The 19218-nt window shown below is 42.9% G+C and overlaps 1 protein-coding gene across 1 annotated transcript in view; it reads right to left on the bottom strand.

The window, feature by feature from the left end:
* Nucleotides 1-11391: 11391 nt before the first annotated feature.
* PTPN11 (protein tyrosine phosphatase non-receptor type 11) overlaps nucleotides 11392-19218 on the bottom strand; it is a 39525-nt gene continuing 31698 nt past the window's right edge. The window contains exons 14-16 of the mRNA XM_006259779.3: nucleotides 17758-17870; nucleotides 16687-16788; nucleotides 11392-15090 (exon numbers count right to left, since the gene is read on the bottom strand). Of these exons, the coding sequence (XP_006259841.1) occupies nucleotides 16719-16788; nucleotides 17758-17870 (183 nt within the window). The 3' untranslated portion in view covers nucleotides 11392-15090; nucleotides 16687-16718. The remainder of the gene's footprint in view (nucleotides 15091-16686; nucleotides 16789-17757; nucleotides 17871-19218) is intronic.

Genomic DNA, 19218 nt, shown 5'->3' with positions numbered 1-19218 from the left:
GCCAGGCAGGAATCAATGGAGCTCACCGTGTGCCAACTCCAGCCCCAGGCAGCCCGGATGTACCTGCTGAGCCAAGATGGACTGGCCACATGAGAGTTACACTGGCTTGTGCTGGGATAACCATGAGGTCCCCTTCAGCATGGCTTTACGGTCACCCTGTCCTCAGTGGCATGGGGGGTTTCTGACAGCCACAACCAAGACCTCAAGTGCACAAGCCCTGTTGTTGCCTGGCCGTGGAAAACGCACACGGTAAGCAGCTCCGGTTTGGTACGGTGACTCCCGCCATGGGGCCCTCAGGAGGAACCAGGGAAGCAGAATAACCCAGGCTGGTGAAACATGCAGATGATCTGCAGGGAGGCACTTCTCTGACCCTGTTACATGCAGCCTCAGCTCTGTTCCAGCTCCCACCAAAGGAAGCGACATTTCATCAGGGATTTTACGGGGAGGACTAAGTCCTTGCAAGCAGCATCACCTCTTGCCTACACTGATGGCTCCCCTCATCATTCCCTGCCCATTGCAATAAATTCAATATTCAAAACATATCAACCAACAACTTGGTAAGAGGAAAAGCTATGCCAAGATGTTATGGAGCTGAAACCGAGGATCACAGGTGCGTTCTGCAGGCTTTTCATGTGTCTGGCTTTTGAACCATCACTGATGCTCTGGGCTGGCTGGAAGACCTGTTGGGTGTGTAAAATGCACTAGCAAGTGTCATCTGTTGGGAGAGGTGGAGATCCTGGAGCATCCAGACTCCTCACCCACATACCATCAGGGCACTAAGAGCATCGTGCAAGCTCGAACGAGACTTCCCCTTGGTGTTCACAACCTTTTGCCTCCTCAGAGAGCATGCAGGGAGCAAGACTATGTTTAAAGAAAGTGAGACATGAATTCCCATGGGAATCCCAGCTCCAGGAAGACCCTCGCCTCCTCCATGGTTATACTGCAAGAGGCCACAAGCTCCAAACTTTCCTCATCCAGTCTGCCAGCCAGGGCTGCTATTAAATGGATAGCTCTGTTCCCAACTCGTGCAGTTTGTACTATCCTCCTCCAACTGCCCTAAATGACTTCATGGCTTTGTAAGGAAAATAAATCCCAGTGAAATTCAGCATTAAATGCCACCATATAATCATTGTTCTGGAAGGGAATAGCAAGTCGCACACCATTTGAGAATGATTACAGATAAACAGCTCGCACGTGTTGTACGATGGTTAGTCTGTTTTTCCTTGAGCCAGACAAATCTCCATTAACAGCAGGTATCAAGCAAAGAATGTATTTGAGAGCAGCTTTGTAACCATCTCTGATGCCTCTTTAAAGCAGTACAACAATCCAGACTGCAGAAGGTGCCAACCAGGAGAGGAACGAGTACCATGAACTGTGTAATCCTCCCCATGCAGATTATTCAGAAATATAAGAGCCCTGAACAGCGAGGCATCACTTCTTAACAGGCCCTTAAAATATATTCTGTCATGTTTCAGGATCACATTGTCCAGAAAAGTATATTATCTAGACCTATGTCTACAAAATGGTCCAGAGAGGATAGAAATTCAGCATATTCACTAATAGTTTGTTCCATTACAAATTGCTATGCATCAAAAAGCCAGACAGATCCTTACAGAAGAATCCTGAGAGATTGCTTTGAAATTTCATGTAATATTTAGTCAAATCTCTTTATTCCAGGACAAAAGTAGTCATGGTATTATGTAAATGACAAAAACGAAGGCAATGCAGGGAACAGGAGATTGGCGTGGGACAGCTGGAGCAGGTATTCGGTACCAAGGAATGTGAATGCTGTCTTCAGCAGGATGCAAAATGCCACCATTGTGAAAACAGGTGGAGCAAAGATGTGAAATTGCACCTCTCTGACATGTGAAACTAGTGGAGGTGTCTAAAGAGAAACCATCTGAAAATGTGCCTTACCTTGGGGGGGCTGGAAATACCCTTGCACGGCTCCATTTAAGAAATCTCTGCTTTACACAAGTCTGATTCTTCAGTTCTTCTACACTATACTTGACCTATAAAACTCATGTCATCCAACATGTTTCTGCTTCCAGTAGCCCACAGCATATGCTCCAGTGACTTCTTTTGGTCAATTAAAAATGATGCCATAAGAGAAAGACATTTATTATACAACAAGTCCTGCGTGTTTTACAAGATGAAACCAGACGGAAGCTATTGCCACCAGTTTCCTCTAGCCACTGGACAAGAAGCAGCTTTGCCAGATCCCCAGGGAGTTGACATAGAGGAAAGAAAAAATAGCTCTAGGCTGGTACTTGAAATCTAAGCTCCCATTCTGGCTTTGCGTAATACTGTCTATAACCTACCTCTGGTTCAGAGCACAGAGCTATTCAGCAAACCTCCTAGGCAGCATCTTCTATGTTAAGAGAGCTTCACAGCTTTCTGGCTCAAACATCAGGAAAGTCTACTTCAATATTTAGAAAGAGCTTTGACTTTCCATGCCTCACCCTGAACACAAGGCTGTCACCATGCTTCTACTACACAGGAATCAAATATGTGAGCATTTCTGTGGTCAAGACATCCAGGGCATGCCCAGCACTGGTAGCTGGGATCTACTGCAAGGGTAAACCTCAATGAGCTTGAGCCATATGAACCAACCTTCCCCATTTACATCTTGCTACCTGCACCAGATTGCCACGCGCTGCGTTCCTTGTTCCTCGAGTGAGGCCCATCTAGGAAACAGTCTAGTCTCAGTCTGTGCATGGCTTTATAAGCAGCAGAGATAGAGAGGTAGATGCAGAAAGGCAGGAGTTGAGGAATGCACAGCTGTGGAATTGCAGCCTGCAGCACCAGGGGATTTCTCAATATGCTGCAGTGAGGGACAGCTGGGTGGAAAGTGAGAGCAGAGTGGATCTCATACCTGGCAGTTTAACAGAGCTCTCAGGGTAGGGGATTTTCAGTCTAGGCAGCTGGTGGGTATAGGAGCAAGCAGCCCTAAAGCTCCACCCTAGCTAGCAGTGGTGACAGTTTCAGCCTCTCCAGAATCCAAGCTGTAGAAAAATATGCATGTTTCTAGGTTTCATGGCTGTGGAGACCCTTCTAAATGGGAAGCAAGTGTGATCCTTGCAGTGATGTCTGGGCCTGGAGCAAAGGTTAAATCCAGAAGCCAGCCCTGGTCTCCAAAAGGGGAGGTCTCATTTTACTGGTGTCAGGACCCCCTTACAACTTGGTAAGATTCACCCCGGTTCAACACCCAGATAGGAAATGGTCCAGAGAACCAGACCTCTCCAGATTCTGTGCCAGACATCTGCAGGTGCCATATCCGTTCACTATGAAGAGGTCCAAGAGCTCAGCACCTGCTCGGATTTAACCGTCAAGAAATCCCCAGTCACATCACAGCCTGTATGTGCCACTGAAGTCTCCGAGACAGCACTGAACATTGCTGCATTACACTCATGCTGGCAGCCGAACTAACTCCTCTCCACACCTTCCTAACAATACCCGTAATACCGACCTACCTGTACAAGGCAGTCACTTGCGGAAAAAACAACACACATCCTAGAGAGTTTTTATACAAATCTCTTGCATGTCTTCTGCCGCTGCCAGCCACACCATTGATTCAGAAGCCAAGGTAAACAGTATACAGAGTGGATTCCTACATCTCTCTGAAACCCTGGCTTGCACAGACATTTCAAGCAGCTGTCACTCTTAACAGCTTACTAATATTTAGCCTCTGTGCATCTATGTGTAAACAGCAGATAATACTGACACGCTATCTAGTCTACAAACCCTGGATGAGAGAGAGCATTTGCACTGCGCACCGTAAGCACCTTAAGGAAGACTTCCTTCCGTGACCCCTGCCTTTCTGGCACTTCCGCACCGCAAGTGAAAGCTCTCGTGACATTTTAAAGCGACTCCAATATGTTCGGAGCTCTGTTGGCAGACCGGCAGCAGAGACAGCAAGATTCAACTTTGATGCATTGCAAGTACTCCATAATCATTATCTCATGAAGCATGATAAACGCGAATTGACTGTGATGTGCAGAAAACCCATTAATTACCATGACTGAGGTCACAGCAAACCTCAGTGATTAATATTGGGAATGCAAGGGACTCTGAATATGGACGGATATCAGAATGATGACATGCATAATGACTAATTCAGAGCAGCTCGCGACTTGTACTTACCTGAAGCATTACAGGTGTACTTACCTTGACTAGTACTTACCTTAAGCATTACAGGTGCCCAAATACTGGCAGCACACTAGAAAAGGTATTGCCATCCTCCGGGTCATCATCTGAAATATAGTTGTCACCTGAGACAGATTCTTCCCTACTTTCTTGGCCATGAGCACCAGACAGCTAGGATGACAGTGGTGTACAGGGCAGAGCTGTACCACTGTAGATGCCGGTGCATGTTGGTGGTCGAATTTACATTTGCTGCTTGCTATAACTTCTCTCTCCTTTCATTACTACCAGAAAGGCTTGAAAAATAGCTCACATCACTCACAGGTCACCCCTGGCCTGCTCCCATTAGAGTCAGCAGCCATGTCAACATCTTCAACAGCACGCAAACTCTTCAAGCAGATTCCATCATTTTCCAAGCACTCGTCAGCCCTCCTCATCACTTGTTTAATGCATCTCCCTCAGAGGTATTCCCAATCTCCACTGCCCACATATCACCAACATTTTCAGCATTCCTCCAAGATTATTGTTCAGTCACTAACTCCGGGCACAGGTCACCAATATTCCCATGGAACCGATGCAGAAAACCTGGCAGAGATGAAGTGGCCTGCCCAGAACCGCAAGTGTAGCCAATACTGGAATTAATATGGATCCACACTCAGCCAGCTAGACCACCCCATCATTCCAAGACTTCCTCATAGCAATATGCATCCTCATAAAGCAATCCATGTACAGATTAGCCCCTTGTTGCCCAAACTTTACACACAGAGTCAACAGCCCCCCCACACACCATAGGATCTTCTCTTAGACTCCTGCAATATGAAAACCACTGTGTTTGAAGGGACAACAGGCAGGAGGGAGAGGAAGCTTTGGATGGACAGGTCTGTCCCATTATGGTTACATTCATTTTACCTTAACCTTCAGGTCAAAACTTCCCCAGGTGCCCGGACAGCATCACCCTTCACATTTTGCTGTAGTACTAGTACAAATACTCATGCCTCCCCTAGCCTTTATACTTCAATATATCAGATATGAAGTACAAAGGTAGCAGAAGTTCTTTGAAAGTTTAGAAAGATCCAAAAGAATGAGTCCTCTGCAGTGTCTGCAAGTTAACAGATTCAAGCGGTTTAATCCCCAATATCAGCCAGTGCCGTACGCATTCACAAAACCATCTTTTTCATTGGCACCTTTACAGAGACTCAGTGGACTGCAGTGAAGAAATTCAGCATTTGATATTAAGAAGAGAGCATCCAATGGCTGTCCAAGACTGGCTTTCTTCCCTGCCTGCTTGGTGGCTGTGAATTACTGCCCTGACAGAAAATGCATCATTCAAAATGACAGAGCTCAACAAATGGCCAATTGCCATCAGAGCCACACTGTGGACTGCAGGAGGATCCTATATTGTAGGCAACCATGCAATTTTGGCCCCGCTCAGGAGACGTCTCACCCAATAAAGGAACGACGTCCCTGCAATGTCCATAGTCAAATATCCGCATTCCCTCCTCTACCCTGGATTGCAAATCTGCGGTAGTTCTCGCATGGGAGAGAACATGGCCAAGAGGTATTTCAGCACAGGGTATAGTCATTCAACTGTCCTTCAGAACCAGGAATTGTAGAGGTTCAGAAACCTGCTCGACTTTAACAATTTGCTGCTCCTTAGTAGAGAGGAGGGAAGAGAGGAAGGTCTGTTGCCATGTTCTCTTCCACTTCAGTTTTTGCTAATTTTGTATACAATCTTTTAATCCAAGCTTCTTCCCTCACTTCCCACCTCTCAACTACATGCATCTACACTATCTAGATGCAGGGGCATAGGTTGTAGCCGTGTTGGTCTAAGGACATAGGCAGACAAGGTTCTTTGGGTAAATCTGATATATTTTATTAGACCAACTCAAATAGTTGGGAAAATGCTTTAAAGAAGATTCAAAGAATACCCAAAGAACCTTGTCTACCTAAATGCAGATACTTCTAGACTGGAGAACAACAAGCAGGTAAATAATTGTTCAACTGCCCAGCATGGTGGGGGAAACACTGACAAAAAGATGCTGGAACAAACCACCACCTCCTACCTCTGCAAACTTTACTGTGGAGGAGACCTGTCCTAATTTTTTCAGGAGTTTCCAAAAGACAGACAACACTGTATGGCACACAGTGATTCTCAGAAATGTAGAGATTTTAACGCGATCCCCAGGGACCAACGACACCCGAACATTTCTGCTTCAAAAATGAATCCGTTGTGTTCTCTCCTGAATGGTTGGAAGTGCCTCCTTGTTAGACGCATTTCCGCCAACTTTGGGGTCAGGCAGTATTTCAGAACAGTGGCTCTTTTTTTTTGCATGGCAAAGTTTAAAGGGGGTTGCTAATGCCCATTCACCAGTGCATCAAAGCTTCTAGCAGGGACCGCACACAGCGCTGGGAAGGACAGCAGGAGCCCCCGGGGATGATTTACCCTGAATGCTTGACAACTTGTGTATTACACGGTCAGTTTGATCTGCTAGTAATGCAGAGCTGGGTGCCCCGTGTCCAGCCAGAGGCACAAAGATCCAAGATTTTGTACCAGAAGTTTTCAGCTTGAGAACATACGCACAGACAATCCCCAGTACACACAAACAACAGGCTATTGTCAGGAGTACTGAACTACACAGAAAAAAAGAGGTAATTCCAGTAATATGTCAAAGCTGTAGATTTTACCTTTTCAAAGCTTTACCTAAAATACTAAGTAGAGTGTGCTCAATCACAAGACATATGGCCTATTAAAATCTTATTAGGGACACTATTCTTTCCTTAAACCAGCTTCTTATTAGAACAAGGGAATAAAACAACAAGGAGCTGAGGCTTGCATTTTCTATCACACTTTGATCTACAAGGGGAAGGAAGACGAGATTCACCATTCCAGTGCCAAGGCAAGATGTGTTATGCTCACGCAGCGTGCTTAAACCAGATGCATCACACAACTAAACACAAGTCAAGCCATAAATCTGAGGTAGCCAGCGCAGCGTCCTACTTTGCATTCTTACCATCAAAAGTACAGCAGCAAGGATGTGATCATTTCATTATTTTAAGAATATCTAACCCTTTTCCTATCAGTATCTCCTTACAGGAAAAGGGAAAGCAAGAGATCAGGCAGTTTGAGAAGTGTCACCTCTTACCCCCTCTCCTTCTCTCTTGTTCAGGACCTCATTGCCCCCTTTGACAATCATTTTTACAGTCACAGAATATACATGGTGCTTTCACAGACAGATAAGGGCCAGGGTCCCTTCCCTGGGAAAACAACTTTAAAGAGAGACAGAAAACATAGTACTTATGTGTAAGGCAAGACAGAATGGGATTTAATCTCATCTTCAGCAGCATACAGGCCCAGCTTTGACCCAGCCAATGCACTATGACACCAACAAGGATAGCGATGAAGTTATATTACAATAAAACCCTGAAGCTCTGCCTCTGCTTTAAGGGTGGGCATACATGGGGCTGAGAGAGATGGTACCTTGGAAAGGCGACATGCATCAAGTGTGGATAGCATGAGGACAATCATCAGCAGAACCACAGTCTTTCCCCGTCAAGAGCAAACTGAGAACTGTGAACTGTTTCTTATGAATTTTACCCCACATGCACATGGGAGCACGCTGGAGATGTCTGGAACAGTCAGGCTATGATTCTTCCTCTAGAAGCTCCTTCTACCACCATCACAACCCGGAGTGGTTTACACATATTCGATGCTCTTCCTTCACATCAAGGAGAAAACTGCAAACAAACAACACACAACCACTGCAAAGTGCCTGAAAGCATTTACAAACAAGAGTAGGCATGTGTGCATGTGTAAAAGGCTGTCGGACATATCCTACAAGGACTCTAAATGAAAATAATCATGTGGATGACAAAACAGGAGCCTTCTGACTTGCACCAGCTGTGCTCAGCAAGACGCACATTTGACAAATTGTTTGATTTTAACAGCAGGGAAGCCAGGTGAAGGACAACGTTAGTTTCTTACCTGTACAAAATCCAATAACACTTTCAAGGGTTCATTTGTTACACACAAAATTACTCGGTCCTTTGGCATTTCTTTATGCATTTATCTGTACTATTGAAATCCATCTTTCAAAGTACTTTATGGTGAATACTAACTTACCACACTGTACAGTTTTTGCCAAAAATAGGACAGCCTAGCTGCCTCCAGGGTCTGTAGCGAAGTCTTTGATACCTCCTATGAATAATCATTCATTCTGGGATTTGTGTATCTCAGGCAACACCACAGTGTCTGAACATTTTGGGCCAGATCTATTCCACCTAATAGGCATTTAATTCCAATTCTACTCCACCCTGCAGGAGTCCTCGATAAACTACTTGCACAAAAGCCAAGTGAGTCTTTGCTGGGTTTTTTGTGACCTAATCTTTAGGCTTAAATAAAGGTATGTTATAAAAAAGGTAGATGTAACAATGGCTTTTCAGGGACTCTAGCAGGGTGGGATGCTGCCACATTAATAAGTGCCATTTAGACACCTAGGCCAAGTCCACACAAGTATAGACATTTGGTTCCCCGGGGACAACTAGCACCAGGACACCTTGAGCCACTGCTAGTTGTACCTGGGGAATGCCTGTGACACGCACCCTCTGGTGTGCGGCAGGTTACCCCAAGTGCGGCAGGGGAGGCTGGGGCCAGCACTGGGCTGACCCCAGCAGCCTTACCTGGGATCCTGGGGGCCTCCTGGGGCTGCAGCAGCAGTAGCGATCCTGCCATTCGGTGCCTGGCCAGCAGCCGGAGCATGGCTCTGGCCAGCCAGGCTCTGTTTTTGAGCTGCACACGCTGCCCCCACATGCACCACTCGACTTTTTTTTTTTGCGTGGGTTTGGATATCCAGGGGCCAAAAAAAAACAAAACAAAAACCCTGCACTGCTCCCTTGCAGCATGGAGATCAGCTGAATGTGCGGTGTGTGACGCTGCAGACGTGTCTGTGCTGCCGCATACCACACAGCCGCACTCGTCTGGACACAGCTCTTAACAGCAAAATAGGAACTGGCCCTGTGTGCAACCATGGGAGAAGTTTGGGATTTTCTTCTAAGTGTCATGAAACAAACTTTTAATCAGATATTTGCAGAGAGGGCGTGTGTGCATGTGTTCGTGTGCTGTCAGCTGGCTTCTGGGACAGAGGTCCAATGTGATACACATATAGTGAAGAGAAACATAGGACTGAAAGGGGTGTGTTTCATGCCAAACCCAGGTCCCGGCATTCACCCCTTTCTCCATAAAAGGTCCACACACTCTTCCACTCCAGCTCCTCTCTCACAAGCCACACCAAGACAAAGGGGAAAAAAAACCCTGCAACGTACTACAGGAGAGCACATGGGAGACAAGGCAACTAGCATCCTTGAAGGGATGATGACAAGATGCTAATGAACTGCAGTGATTGGTGATGTAACAGGAACATGCGTGTGTCTGGGGTAGTGGGATAAGCAATATTCTGAGCAACAGAATAGCGAAGGGTGGAGTCCAGTGAAGGAACTTGGTTTGAATCCAGAACAGGTTGAGCGCAGGGATATTTATAAAATGAGATGAGTCTGTGCGCTACTCTAACATAGGTAAGATCTGGAAAAGGCAAGAGGAATTGGAAGAGAGGTGCCATCACTGTATCAGCTTAAGACTCAGCTCTGTACCTGGACCAGAAGGAACCTTCTTCCTTCCTCATTTATCTGAATCTCCAAAATAAAGATCTAAAAATCCCCAGCCTCTAAGTGGTATGGTATAAATCCATTTCTCACGTAATACACACAAATGGATCCTACCTCAACGCACCCTTGTTATTCACATCCATAGTCTTACCCTGCAGGATTATGGCCTTAAAACCAAGACGCTCTATGTAGTTACTGTCCTCATTTAAATTCAGCTTGTATTCAAATCCACAAAGGCTCTAACAGTGGAGATTTACTTCCTTCCCAGCATTTCAGTAGATTATCTTTATGTCTTGCCATTGCTTTGAGATTAAGCTTGTTTTACTACCGACTCAGCTGATATTTGCTCTGTGCTCAACTGGCATCTCCTCACGTTGTCTGTGTTGAAACACACAGCGTCTGCTTCTGAAAGCACGCAGGTCAGCTCATGTGTGTGCCTACAGCTCAGCACTGCTAGCAGGATCTGCAGAGGGGGTAGAACTCAGTGTCAATGCTCCATTAATTAAACTACTGCATATTACAGTACAATACCTTTAGTATTACAGGCTGGCTGCTTATTGAAAGCCAATAAGATGCCTGGTAAGAGTTTTATTCCAATTCATTTATTTTTTTAAACAGAAGGATGCTGCAAGAGCTGGTGGACCTAAGATTAGACAGCGACTGTGCTGATCCTTGAGAGAAGCAGGGCTGGAGGGGCCTCTGCTCCATTCTAAAGTTATGGGAAAATCTTAGAAATATCCTGCTTTAAAAGCTAAAGATTTCAATGGCATTTGAAATACAGTTGGGGATTTGAAGTGACAGAAGGGAGCCTAGGGTGAAGCACAGGTGCCCCCTCCCCACCACTCCCAAAAGCACCAGCCTTCATCTGAATCTATATGAGGTGCTGGCATAAAAGGATCTCAGGGTACATCAGAGCCCTGAAGACACAAGCTGTACAGCAGACACCTCTATGAGAAACGGAAAAAAACAGCCTGAAGGATGGAGGAAGGGAAATAAATGATAGCAACAGCTTTCCCCAATACCCAGGCCTCACCAGGAGGAGATGCAGTTAATTGTGACATGTGAAGGCAGGAGTGGAGCTACTGCTCTCTACCGTACAATACTTTATCACTCCTTTCTCCCTTTAAAAAAGAAAAGGTTGTGGGGAGCATTCAGTAATACTTTCAACATTCAGCTCAAGAGAAAGCCACTGCCCATCATATCTTTCTGGATTGTTGCTGCATTATTTCAAGCTCCCAAAGCAACAAATTTACACAGATCCACGTAAGTCAAGTATCTGGAAGTGGTGGGAAGGGAAAAAAAAATCAGAGCCAACTTCAGGAGCCCAGCAGTGTACAACAGAGGCCTCAGGGACTTAATTGGCCGGGATGTTGGAGGCAGACCAAGAGGGGTTTGCTACGGTGCTATGTAATTGCTGATGAGCAGTGAACACAGCGGGTAAGTCTCAATTAAGCATATATTCAAGGCAGGGCTACATCATTTGGGGTGAATGAACTGAACTGCAACCAGAAGCACTTCCTGATCCAGAGTATATATTTTTGTTATGTAATCACTGAAGAAAAAAGTAGGAGGAACTGACAAAAAGCCATCTTAAGAAAATGATTTTTATTCCTAATTTTTTTTTTTTAGTTCTGATGTTTACAAATATGCTTTTACTCCAATAATATAGCTTTTCAGCAATAAAAATCACAGCGCAGCTAGCAAAGCAGCTGACTTAACACCCATAAATACCAGCAGAAAAAAAAACAATGAACAAACCACCAACATTTCTATACATGATCTACTATTTTAATGTCACATTTTGACAATTGTAGATGGTCTACAGAATGTACGTGGGCAAAAAGGCAGTGAGTGAGTCCTTTGAAACACTAAATGTAGAATAAACAGCGCATTATCAACATTTACATGATTCACATCAAATTGATGACATCCTAAACGTATTCCTTTTAAAGGATAGAGATTTGCAATAAAATATTACATTTCATTTAATACTCTGGTACAATACTTCATACATTGCAGGAAAACAAAAAGTAAGGTCTAGTCCGCCTAAGGATCCTTTTTCATTAGCCTTTAGTACGGTAATAAAACAATCAATCACAATAGTGTCATAAATAAACAGGCTTAAAATTAATAATTATGGTTCACTATTTAAAATGGAAAAAATTAACCTGTAATAATGATGTTACGAAAAAATGTCCTAGTACCAACTGTTTGATTTCCCCCAGCCCTACAATGAAAGGGAAACGGGTTTATAACTAAGATATAGCTAATGAAGTTAATTATATTTTTTTGAACACATACCTCAGGAGAGGGGGAAAAAAAAGTTTGGTCAAGATTAACAGAAGAATCAATGAGGCCTAATAATTGTTACCTGAAATCAAAGTGTATGCTATTTAGTAAATGAAGTCTGCAGCAGATTCATGCTGGCTTAAAATATTGTGCCTTGGAGCTGGTTTAAAATTTCCCTTGTGGTATACAGTCTTTTACAACCGAACACTTCAGAACTGCATCCCTTTCCCATTCCACTGGTACAGCAACAGCTTGTCGAGTGACGTTCAGTTAGTTTTTCAAAACCCCGCTAAAAAGACCATACACAAAAACTAAACCACATATCTGCTTCCCACCCCCTGTACCAAAGGATGTGTGTCACCCTTGCTTTATTTGGAATCAAACTCAACCAAAGTTTAAAATAATTCAGAAAGACACACTAAAAATGACCCCTCTGTTGACTAGGTTTAAAAGGCAGCAAGGTTTTAACTCGCGAAGTTTCCCCCTTTGGTTTTCAGCAGGGCCTAACACTCCAGTGAAGAAAATGAGCTCTTCTGCTCACCAAGTCTTTTGGAGGCCTTTCTACCGTTAAGGCGACATTCCTCCATCATGTGCTCCTCAAGATTAAACACACGCGTCTAGAAGAGATGAGACTTCCTCAGTTTCAAGATCAAATTCTTCAAATGGCAAGTGCTAAGCAGCTGAACCTATGTCTTATATGGACAGCTTCCTGCTCAGTACATTGCCATCCTGGTTGTAACCTACCCAAGCCAATCTTAAGACCCATCATATAAATGATGCCTTGCGGACCAGATACTCTTTTCAATCCAAGTACAGTACATTCCTCTGAACTTCTTTCTGGTGCAAAGTAGCTCTACATCTGAACATGCACACTATTCTCCTCTAAACTGAATACCTGTCTGTGTCTTGAGGTGTAGCACCGTGTAATGCCACGCAAATGTTAAACAGACAAAGCTTCATTAAACTGTTCTACTCAACATCATCACACAACACTTTCACCTTAACCCATTAACTATTGCCAAAAAAATAAATAAACTTAAAACAAATATCCCATTTATGAACAAATGACTACAAGAGAGAAAAAACTGACTACTCTTTCATCAAGCCATGGGAATTTTAAATGTTATGGCTGGACTGTAACATTAAGACACGTATTATTGTATGCTGGTGACCAGAGTTTCAAGATCAAAAGACACAGTACAAGAGGCAAAACAACAGAAAGTTCAGCTTAATACTATTAAGATGCACCTTCATTCAGTTCAAACAAAAAATGTTAAGTATTTGATTTTTGCAAAGCACTCAGAGGGAAAGGTAATACAATCTCCCACTTCACCATAGACCTGACACCTTTGACAACGCTGCACTAATTACATTCTAGGCTTTAGCATCATTTCATTAATAGGTCCAACAACATTACTTCATCAGCCCTGAATCCTTTCTGCACTTCACTGCACCGTAACACAGCTGTTGTACCACTATCTACCCATTTCACCACACACTAGGTGAAAATGGGACTGGTTCCTCCATACCAGCTTATGGCAGAGCTAAAAATCACATGACACCCCCAAATAACGAGGGGACAGCTATTGCTAAGACACCAGGAGAACCTACTCCCAGGGCCTGATCCTGCCATTAATGTGTGCACACAGTTGCTAAAGGCTTCAGTGCCAGGTCCAGAGCATGGGACAGGGAAAGCTTCTTTTACAAGAAGCATTTACAAGCCCTTTCTATTGGAACTTAAGAAATCTTGGTAACTATGACAGCCTAACATCTCTCCCTGCAGGAACCTCTCCAAGACTCTTTTGTTTCACTAACAACAATCAAAGTGTTTTGAGATATACTCAATGTCTTTAATTTAATGGGGGCAACAAATTGGAGGTGGCTTTGAAAGGCACTTTAGGTAGGTTAGTGAAACTCCGGCCTGATGATGTAGACCACAAGCTTCTTGGCATTGTTGCCTGCGCTGCCCGTTTCAACTAAGGGAATAGCTAACTTCCACACACTTCTTTCCTCAAGAAGCTCTAGATTAACCACATATGTTAGTGCAAGGCCTTCCTGAAAACCAGAAGCCCTACCGCCATATTTTTTTTAAAAGGGGGAGGGTTGCCTTATCCTGTAGTAACAGGCTGCACAGTGGGTTATCACCAGTTTCACCGTTTTAACACACTGTCAAGGTGTCATTGTGCAGCTTGCTAAAAAAGTCTCAACTCCACAGGCTTGATCTCTTGCTTAAACAGATGAATGCTGACAAATTAACATAGACAGCCTTATACCTGGTAGGCCACTGTGTCTCAAGAACAACAGTATATTGGTGTCTTCGGTAAAGGTCATCTTTATTTTACTGTGATGCAAAGGCTACTTTTTGTCATTACTCAAAAATAGCCCGTCCAGCAAGTCAGCTGAGAAGTAATCAAAGCCAACAGTTATCACACAAAGCACCTTCATATCAAAGAGTTACTGCTCACCACTGAAACTCAGACCAAGTTTGAAATGTATCAGGACTAATTTTATCATGTAGCTGTTTCTATTAATGTGGGTGATCCACTGTCTTCAAAACAATCAAGTATTGTTCCCTTTACTATTTTATATTAATGTAATGGACTTGCTCAAGTCATTGCTCCCCACCCAAAAAAAAAATCCCACAACTGCTCAGATAAACAGAAAATGCTAATAACCAAATTTTGAAACAAAAAAAAAAATGCTATTAAAAAAGTGAATGCCAGTCTAATAGCTTGCTGGCCTCAAAAATTGATTCTACAAAATATCCTCCTACATTACAGAGAGGCTTTCCTTTTTATTTAAAAAAAAAAAAATGAGCAATTTTGTAAATCAGGTATTGGCAAGAAAGAATATAATGATCTTAAAATGGTCTTAAGTTTTGCTTAAGGGTTAAAAACATAAATAAAAAGGTACCAAGCCTTCAGAGTTCACTCTTCATGTGAAGCTTCTTCCATCTCTTTCTTGACCTTTTTTTTTTTAAAAAAAAAGCCATATTTGTTTCTGGGAAGGGAGGAAAAAAGAGACCTTTAGAAACATACATGCAAAACTAGGAATGAAGAACTTTACATGGGAATGCTGGATTTTTCTATCCCTAACAAAACAGCTCTGTGGCATTTCAGGTAGCTTGAACATGGAACAATCAAAATAGATTATGTTTAATCTTTTTAGAGGGGCATTCTAAGGTAGTTTAGACAAATTTAAGCAATACCAGAAATCTAATAGTCAGCATATTTTAAATCAAATAAAATTCATATAAAAACCTCAGACATTGGGCACGGTGTCAGCACATTGCGGGCTAGGGAGAGGGGCCAGCAGCGTATGGTTGTCATAATCAGTGTCTGCACACCGCAGAGTTGCCCAGATGTTTTCCATCGTGTTCATGCACTAACCCTGTATGCTTAAAAAGTTGTCATTTAAGCAGTTTGTAAGGGGAAAATATTTTCTAGAAAGAGGCTCCAATTTTGAATAGCGTTAGAGCGCCCTGGATATTTTCTTATGAGCTTCCAAAATAAACAGAGTTGAACTGCAATTCCAAAATAATTTCAAGCAATGTATCAAATGAATGGTGTTACAGATGCTTCCCAAAATTTGAAAAGTTGGATTCTTGCCTACAGTAAGTGTCTGGTCAGGGGCAAGGCAGCCTTCACATTGCACCCTATAATTAGATCGGTTCAGGAATGAGAGTTATTTAACACATTTGGTCAGATGGGCGAGGTGAGAGGATTCAGATATGTACAGCACCCTCAGTAACACATCTTCCCAGTAAAGGCAATGAGATTACTGCACATGAAAGCTTGCAGGATTAAACCATACAGGTTCCGATTAGCTTCCATAAGTCAGTGATCTTCCTACTGGTATCAATGGTTGCAAGACTGAGCCAACTGGGAGCACATATATGCTGGCAAAGGACATAACCATTGTATCCATTTCAAAAGGATACCAATATAAGCTGCTAAGATGCGAGTCATGTCTGCATCATTCTGTAGCCAGCAAATTTTCCAACTTTAACTCTGTTGTATTTGAAGTCCAAGTTAAGGCAATCTAGCTAACTTGCATTGCTACAGGATCATACTGACATTAAGTTACAGCCTATCAGCCAATGCCCATTTTCAGTAAGACCTCCTGCTTCTCTTAAAGCAGCTAAAAAGTATATTTGTCCATGCCCTGAAAGTTGCGACTAAGAGTCACTTCTGACCATACATGTGTTTTAAAATTGCTTTTCTTGGTCACAATCTTTTCAATCCAAAAGCTGCACATACTACTACTTAGACACTGAAAGGATTAAAAAAGAGAAATCATTTTTTTAAAAGCTCAAGGCAGCGAAAAGCCCTAGCAGTTTTCTAGTTTTGTACACAGAGCAGATACCATCACAGCTGCAGCTGCACTAGTAATAGAACTGGACTCAGTTGAGTCCAAAACATTACCTTCCTCAGCTAATAAATATCTTTGGTGTAGAAACAATGCCGAACATTGAACTGCCCACCCAACACGGAGATTCTTAGATATGTGTAGCATGATTCTGACTGCAGAAAACATGCCATACCCAAATAAAGCAGAGCCAGGTTAATGTATGTCTTCCATTTCTAATGCACCTACCTTCCGTTGCATGGAACTTTCTGTACAGCTTCTCATCTGAAGCTTTTCTGCTGTTGCATCAACCCCACATTTTCATATACTCTAGCACTATCTTCTCTCATTCTAGAGAAAGAAATGTAGTGAGACAGAAAAGCATAAAAGTCAAATATTTGATAGAAATAAAGTATTACAGGCCAAGTCAATACCTGGCTATTAATTTGCCTAAAAAGTATGGCCTTGAGTACAGGACACACAGGAATTGCGCAGGTCAGTGGAACCAATTGTGTGCCAGGTCACATCTCTTGCAAAACACTGAAGTTTTACCTGTATAGTCATGTGCCCACTTTAATGCCAAGTTGCACAAAGTAAGTCAGTATAAAACGTGGCCCCATGTAAAGGCAAGACTACCATAATGCAGCACTGCAGTCTGGCAGCAGTTCTGGTCACTGAAGAACTTAAAAGGAAACAGTTTCACTGTTAAATGATTTGTCTCCACCTCTCTGAAGGTCCTTCTCAGAACCAGAGGGGTTTGCAATTTGTGCTCATAAGCCCTAACAATTCTCCCACCCTCCCTCCACTACACAATTATTGCATATAGTGGCTAAATTTTAATCTAGGTAACTGCATTCATTCTACCTACCATTCCTCTACATTCACACACTAGAAATATGCAAGGCAGATAGTTTGAGTGGGATAAAGAATTCTTCATTTCCTAACTCAACAACTGTTAAGGAATCCCAAAGCACAGTTACTAGAGTTGCTCTGGTTGAATAGATGTTGAAAGCCCAGTACAATGTGTTGCATGAACAGATGTGAAAAAGCAGTTTGTCAGGGATGCTTCTGAGCACAAGCTAATCTTCCCATATGTCTATACCAAATAAAAAAAAAGACCCAGCAAAGGATTGAAACAAAAATGTGCAGGAAAAAGCAGAAAAGAAACAATCAGAACAGGAAAGCAACAGTTTATTAGGGATATTTGTCTCTGTGCTACAATTATAAGGAAACTCTTACAAGGGAAGGGGGGCTGAGAGCAAGGCTCTTTCTATAGGATCTACCTAAACTCCCATGCCATGGACAGAGCTTGCTACTTACTCTGGACAGGTCGGGGTTGGAGTACATGGTGGAAGAGGACTCTGATCCCCACTTGTCTGGTCCGATAAAGAATATTTAATGTTTGTGTACTCATGCCCTTTTCTCTTGCTCTTCTGAAAGAAGTGAACACAAGTGTTAAAAAGGATTATAAGCTGACAATAAAAATAGAAGCCTATGTGTTGGAAAACAATAGTTAAAGCTCAAGAAATTATCATTAAACATAAGCAAAAAATAACCAGATCTATTGTTTTCCCTTCTCAAGGGACATTTTCCATGCTTCTCGCATTAAGGAACGAGACCTTCTTTCAGTAATAGTAACCTGCAGTCATAGTTAGATATTAAATTTGACTATTAGCCACCTGAAATCTATAAAAACCTTGACAGAATTTTTCTTATGCCCTATGTCAAGCTAGACAAATGAACTTTGTAAGCAGAGGCGAATGCATTTTCTTCATTCATATTTGGCAAAAGGACGCACCCTTCACTCTCCAGTTGACCATGTCAGCCAAGAGCTTCCCCACAACCTTTGCTTTCAGCTTTGTCATACAATAAAACAAACTGCAAGGCCCTTTGCAAGAGTTCTAATAACATGCAAAGCTTGGCCCAGGAGGTTCAATGGGAAATAACCTCTTCTTTGCATTCTGCACCCTACGTTGAGTGCTGCAGTCAACGATACCACCTTCATCTCAGGATGCCAACAGCTCTGCAGTCATGACCAGCCCAAGCTGGAGAAGAGATAACCTTTCCCCTTTACGATCAACATTAAAATGAAGCATCCACTGCAGCCAAAATCTCAAAGAGAACAAGCATGCATCAAAGCCCCACTCCAAAGTTTTGAAGGTTATTGCCCTTCGAATGCTCAAATCGGCAACAGATGGCAACCTAATTCTCACGCAGGGTGCTGCAAGATCCTTTTAACAGTGCTGCAGGGTGTCATGCATTATTAGGAGTTAGATGTAAAAAAACTGCCTACACATGATTCACAAGATAAACCCAGAGATATCAAATGGAAAACCAGTGTCAAAACCATTCTGACCTGTTGTGACCTTTTTAGTTCTATGTTGCAAAAGAAATCCTCTGTTATGTTTCAGAAGTCAAAAATTGTGTAAAAGCTAAGAGCGGGCATTTTCTAAAGGGTGTCTTGCGTCTAATGAAGTTGAGAACATTAACTTAATCAAACTGATGAGATTTTCAAAGCTTCCTAGAAAAATAAGATAGCCAAATCCCATTAAGACAGTTTTAAACTGCATTTGAAGAGTGTTCCTATACACCGCTGTCTGCTGAAGGCTGAGCTAAGAAACTGATGTTATTTACAGATCTCTTCCCCCTGCCATCTCCCTCTTGCTCTTGACAAGTCACAGTGGGCTTGACAGCCAGTCAAAATCAATTATTTTGAAATGTTAGAGCTAACATAGACACAGAGGAAATAAGGATTCAGACACCATCCCCTTTTTTGGAATG

The sequence above is a fragment of the Alligator mississippiensis genome, chromosome 10 (assembly GCF_030867095.1).
Source record: "Alligator mississippiensis isolate rAllMis1 chromosome 10, rAllMis1, whole genome shotgun sequence".
NCBI classification, from domain to species: domain Eukaryota; kingdom Metazoa; phylum Chordata; order Crocodylia; family Alligatoridae; genus Alligator; species Alligator mississippiensis.
This window is presented reverse-complemented; position numbering and strand designations above follow the sequence as displayed.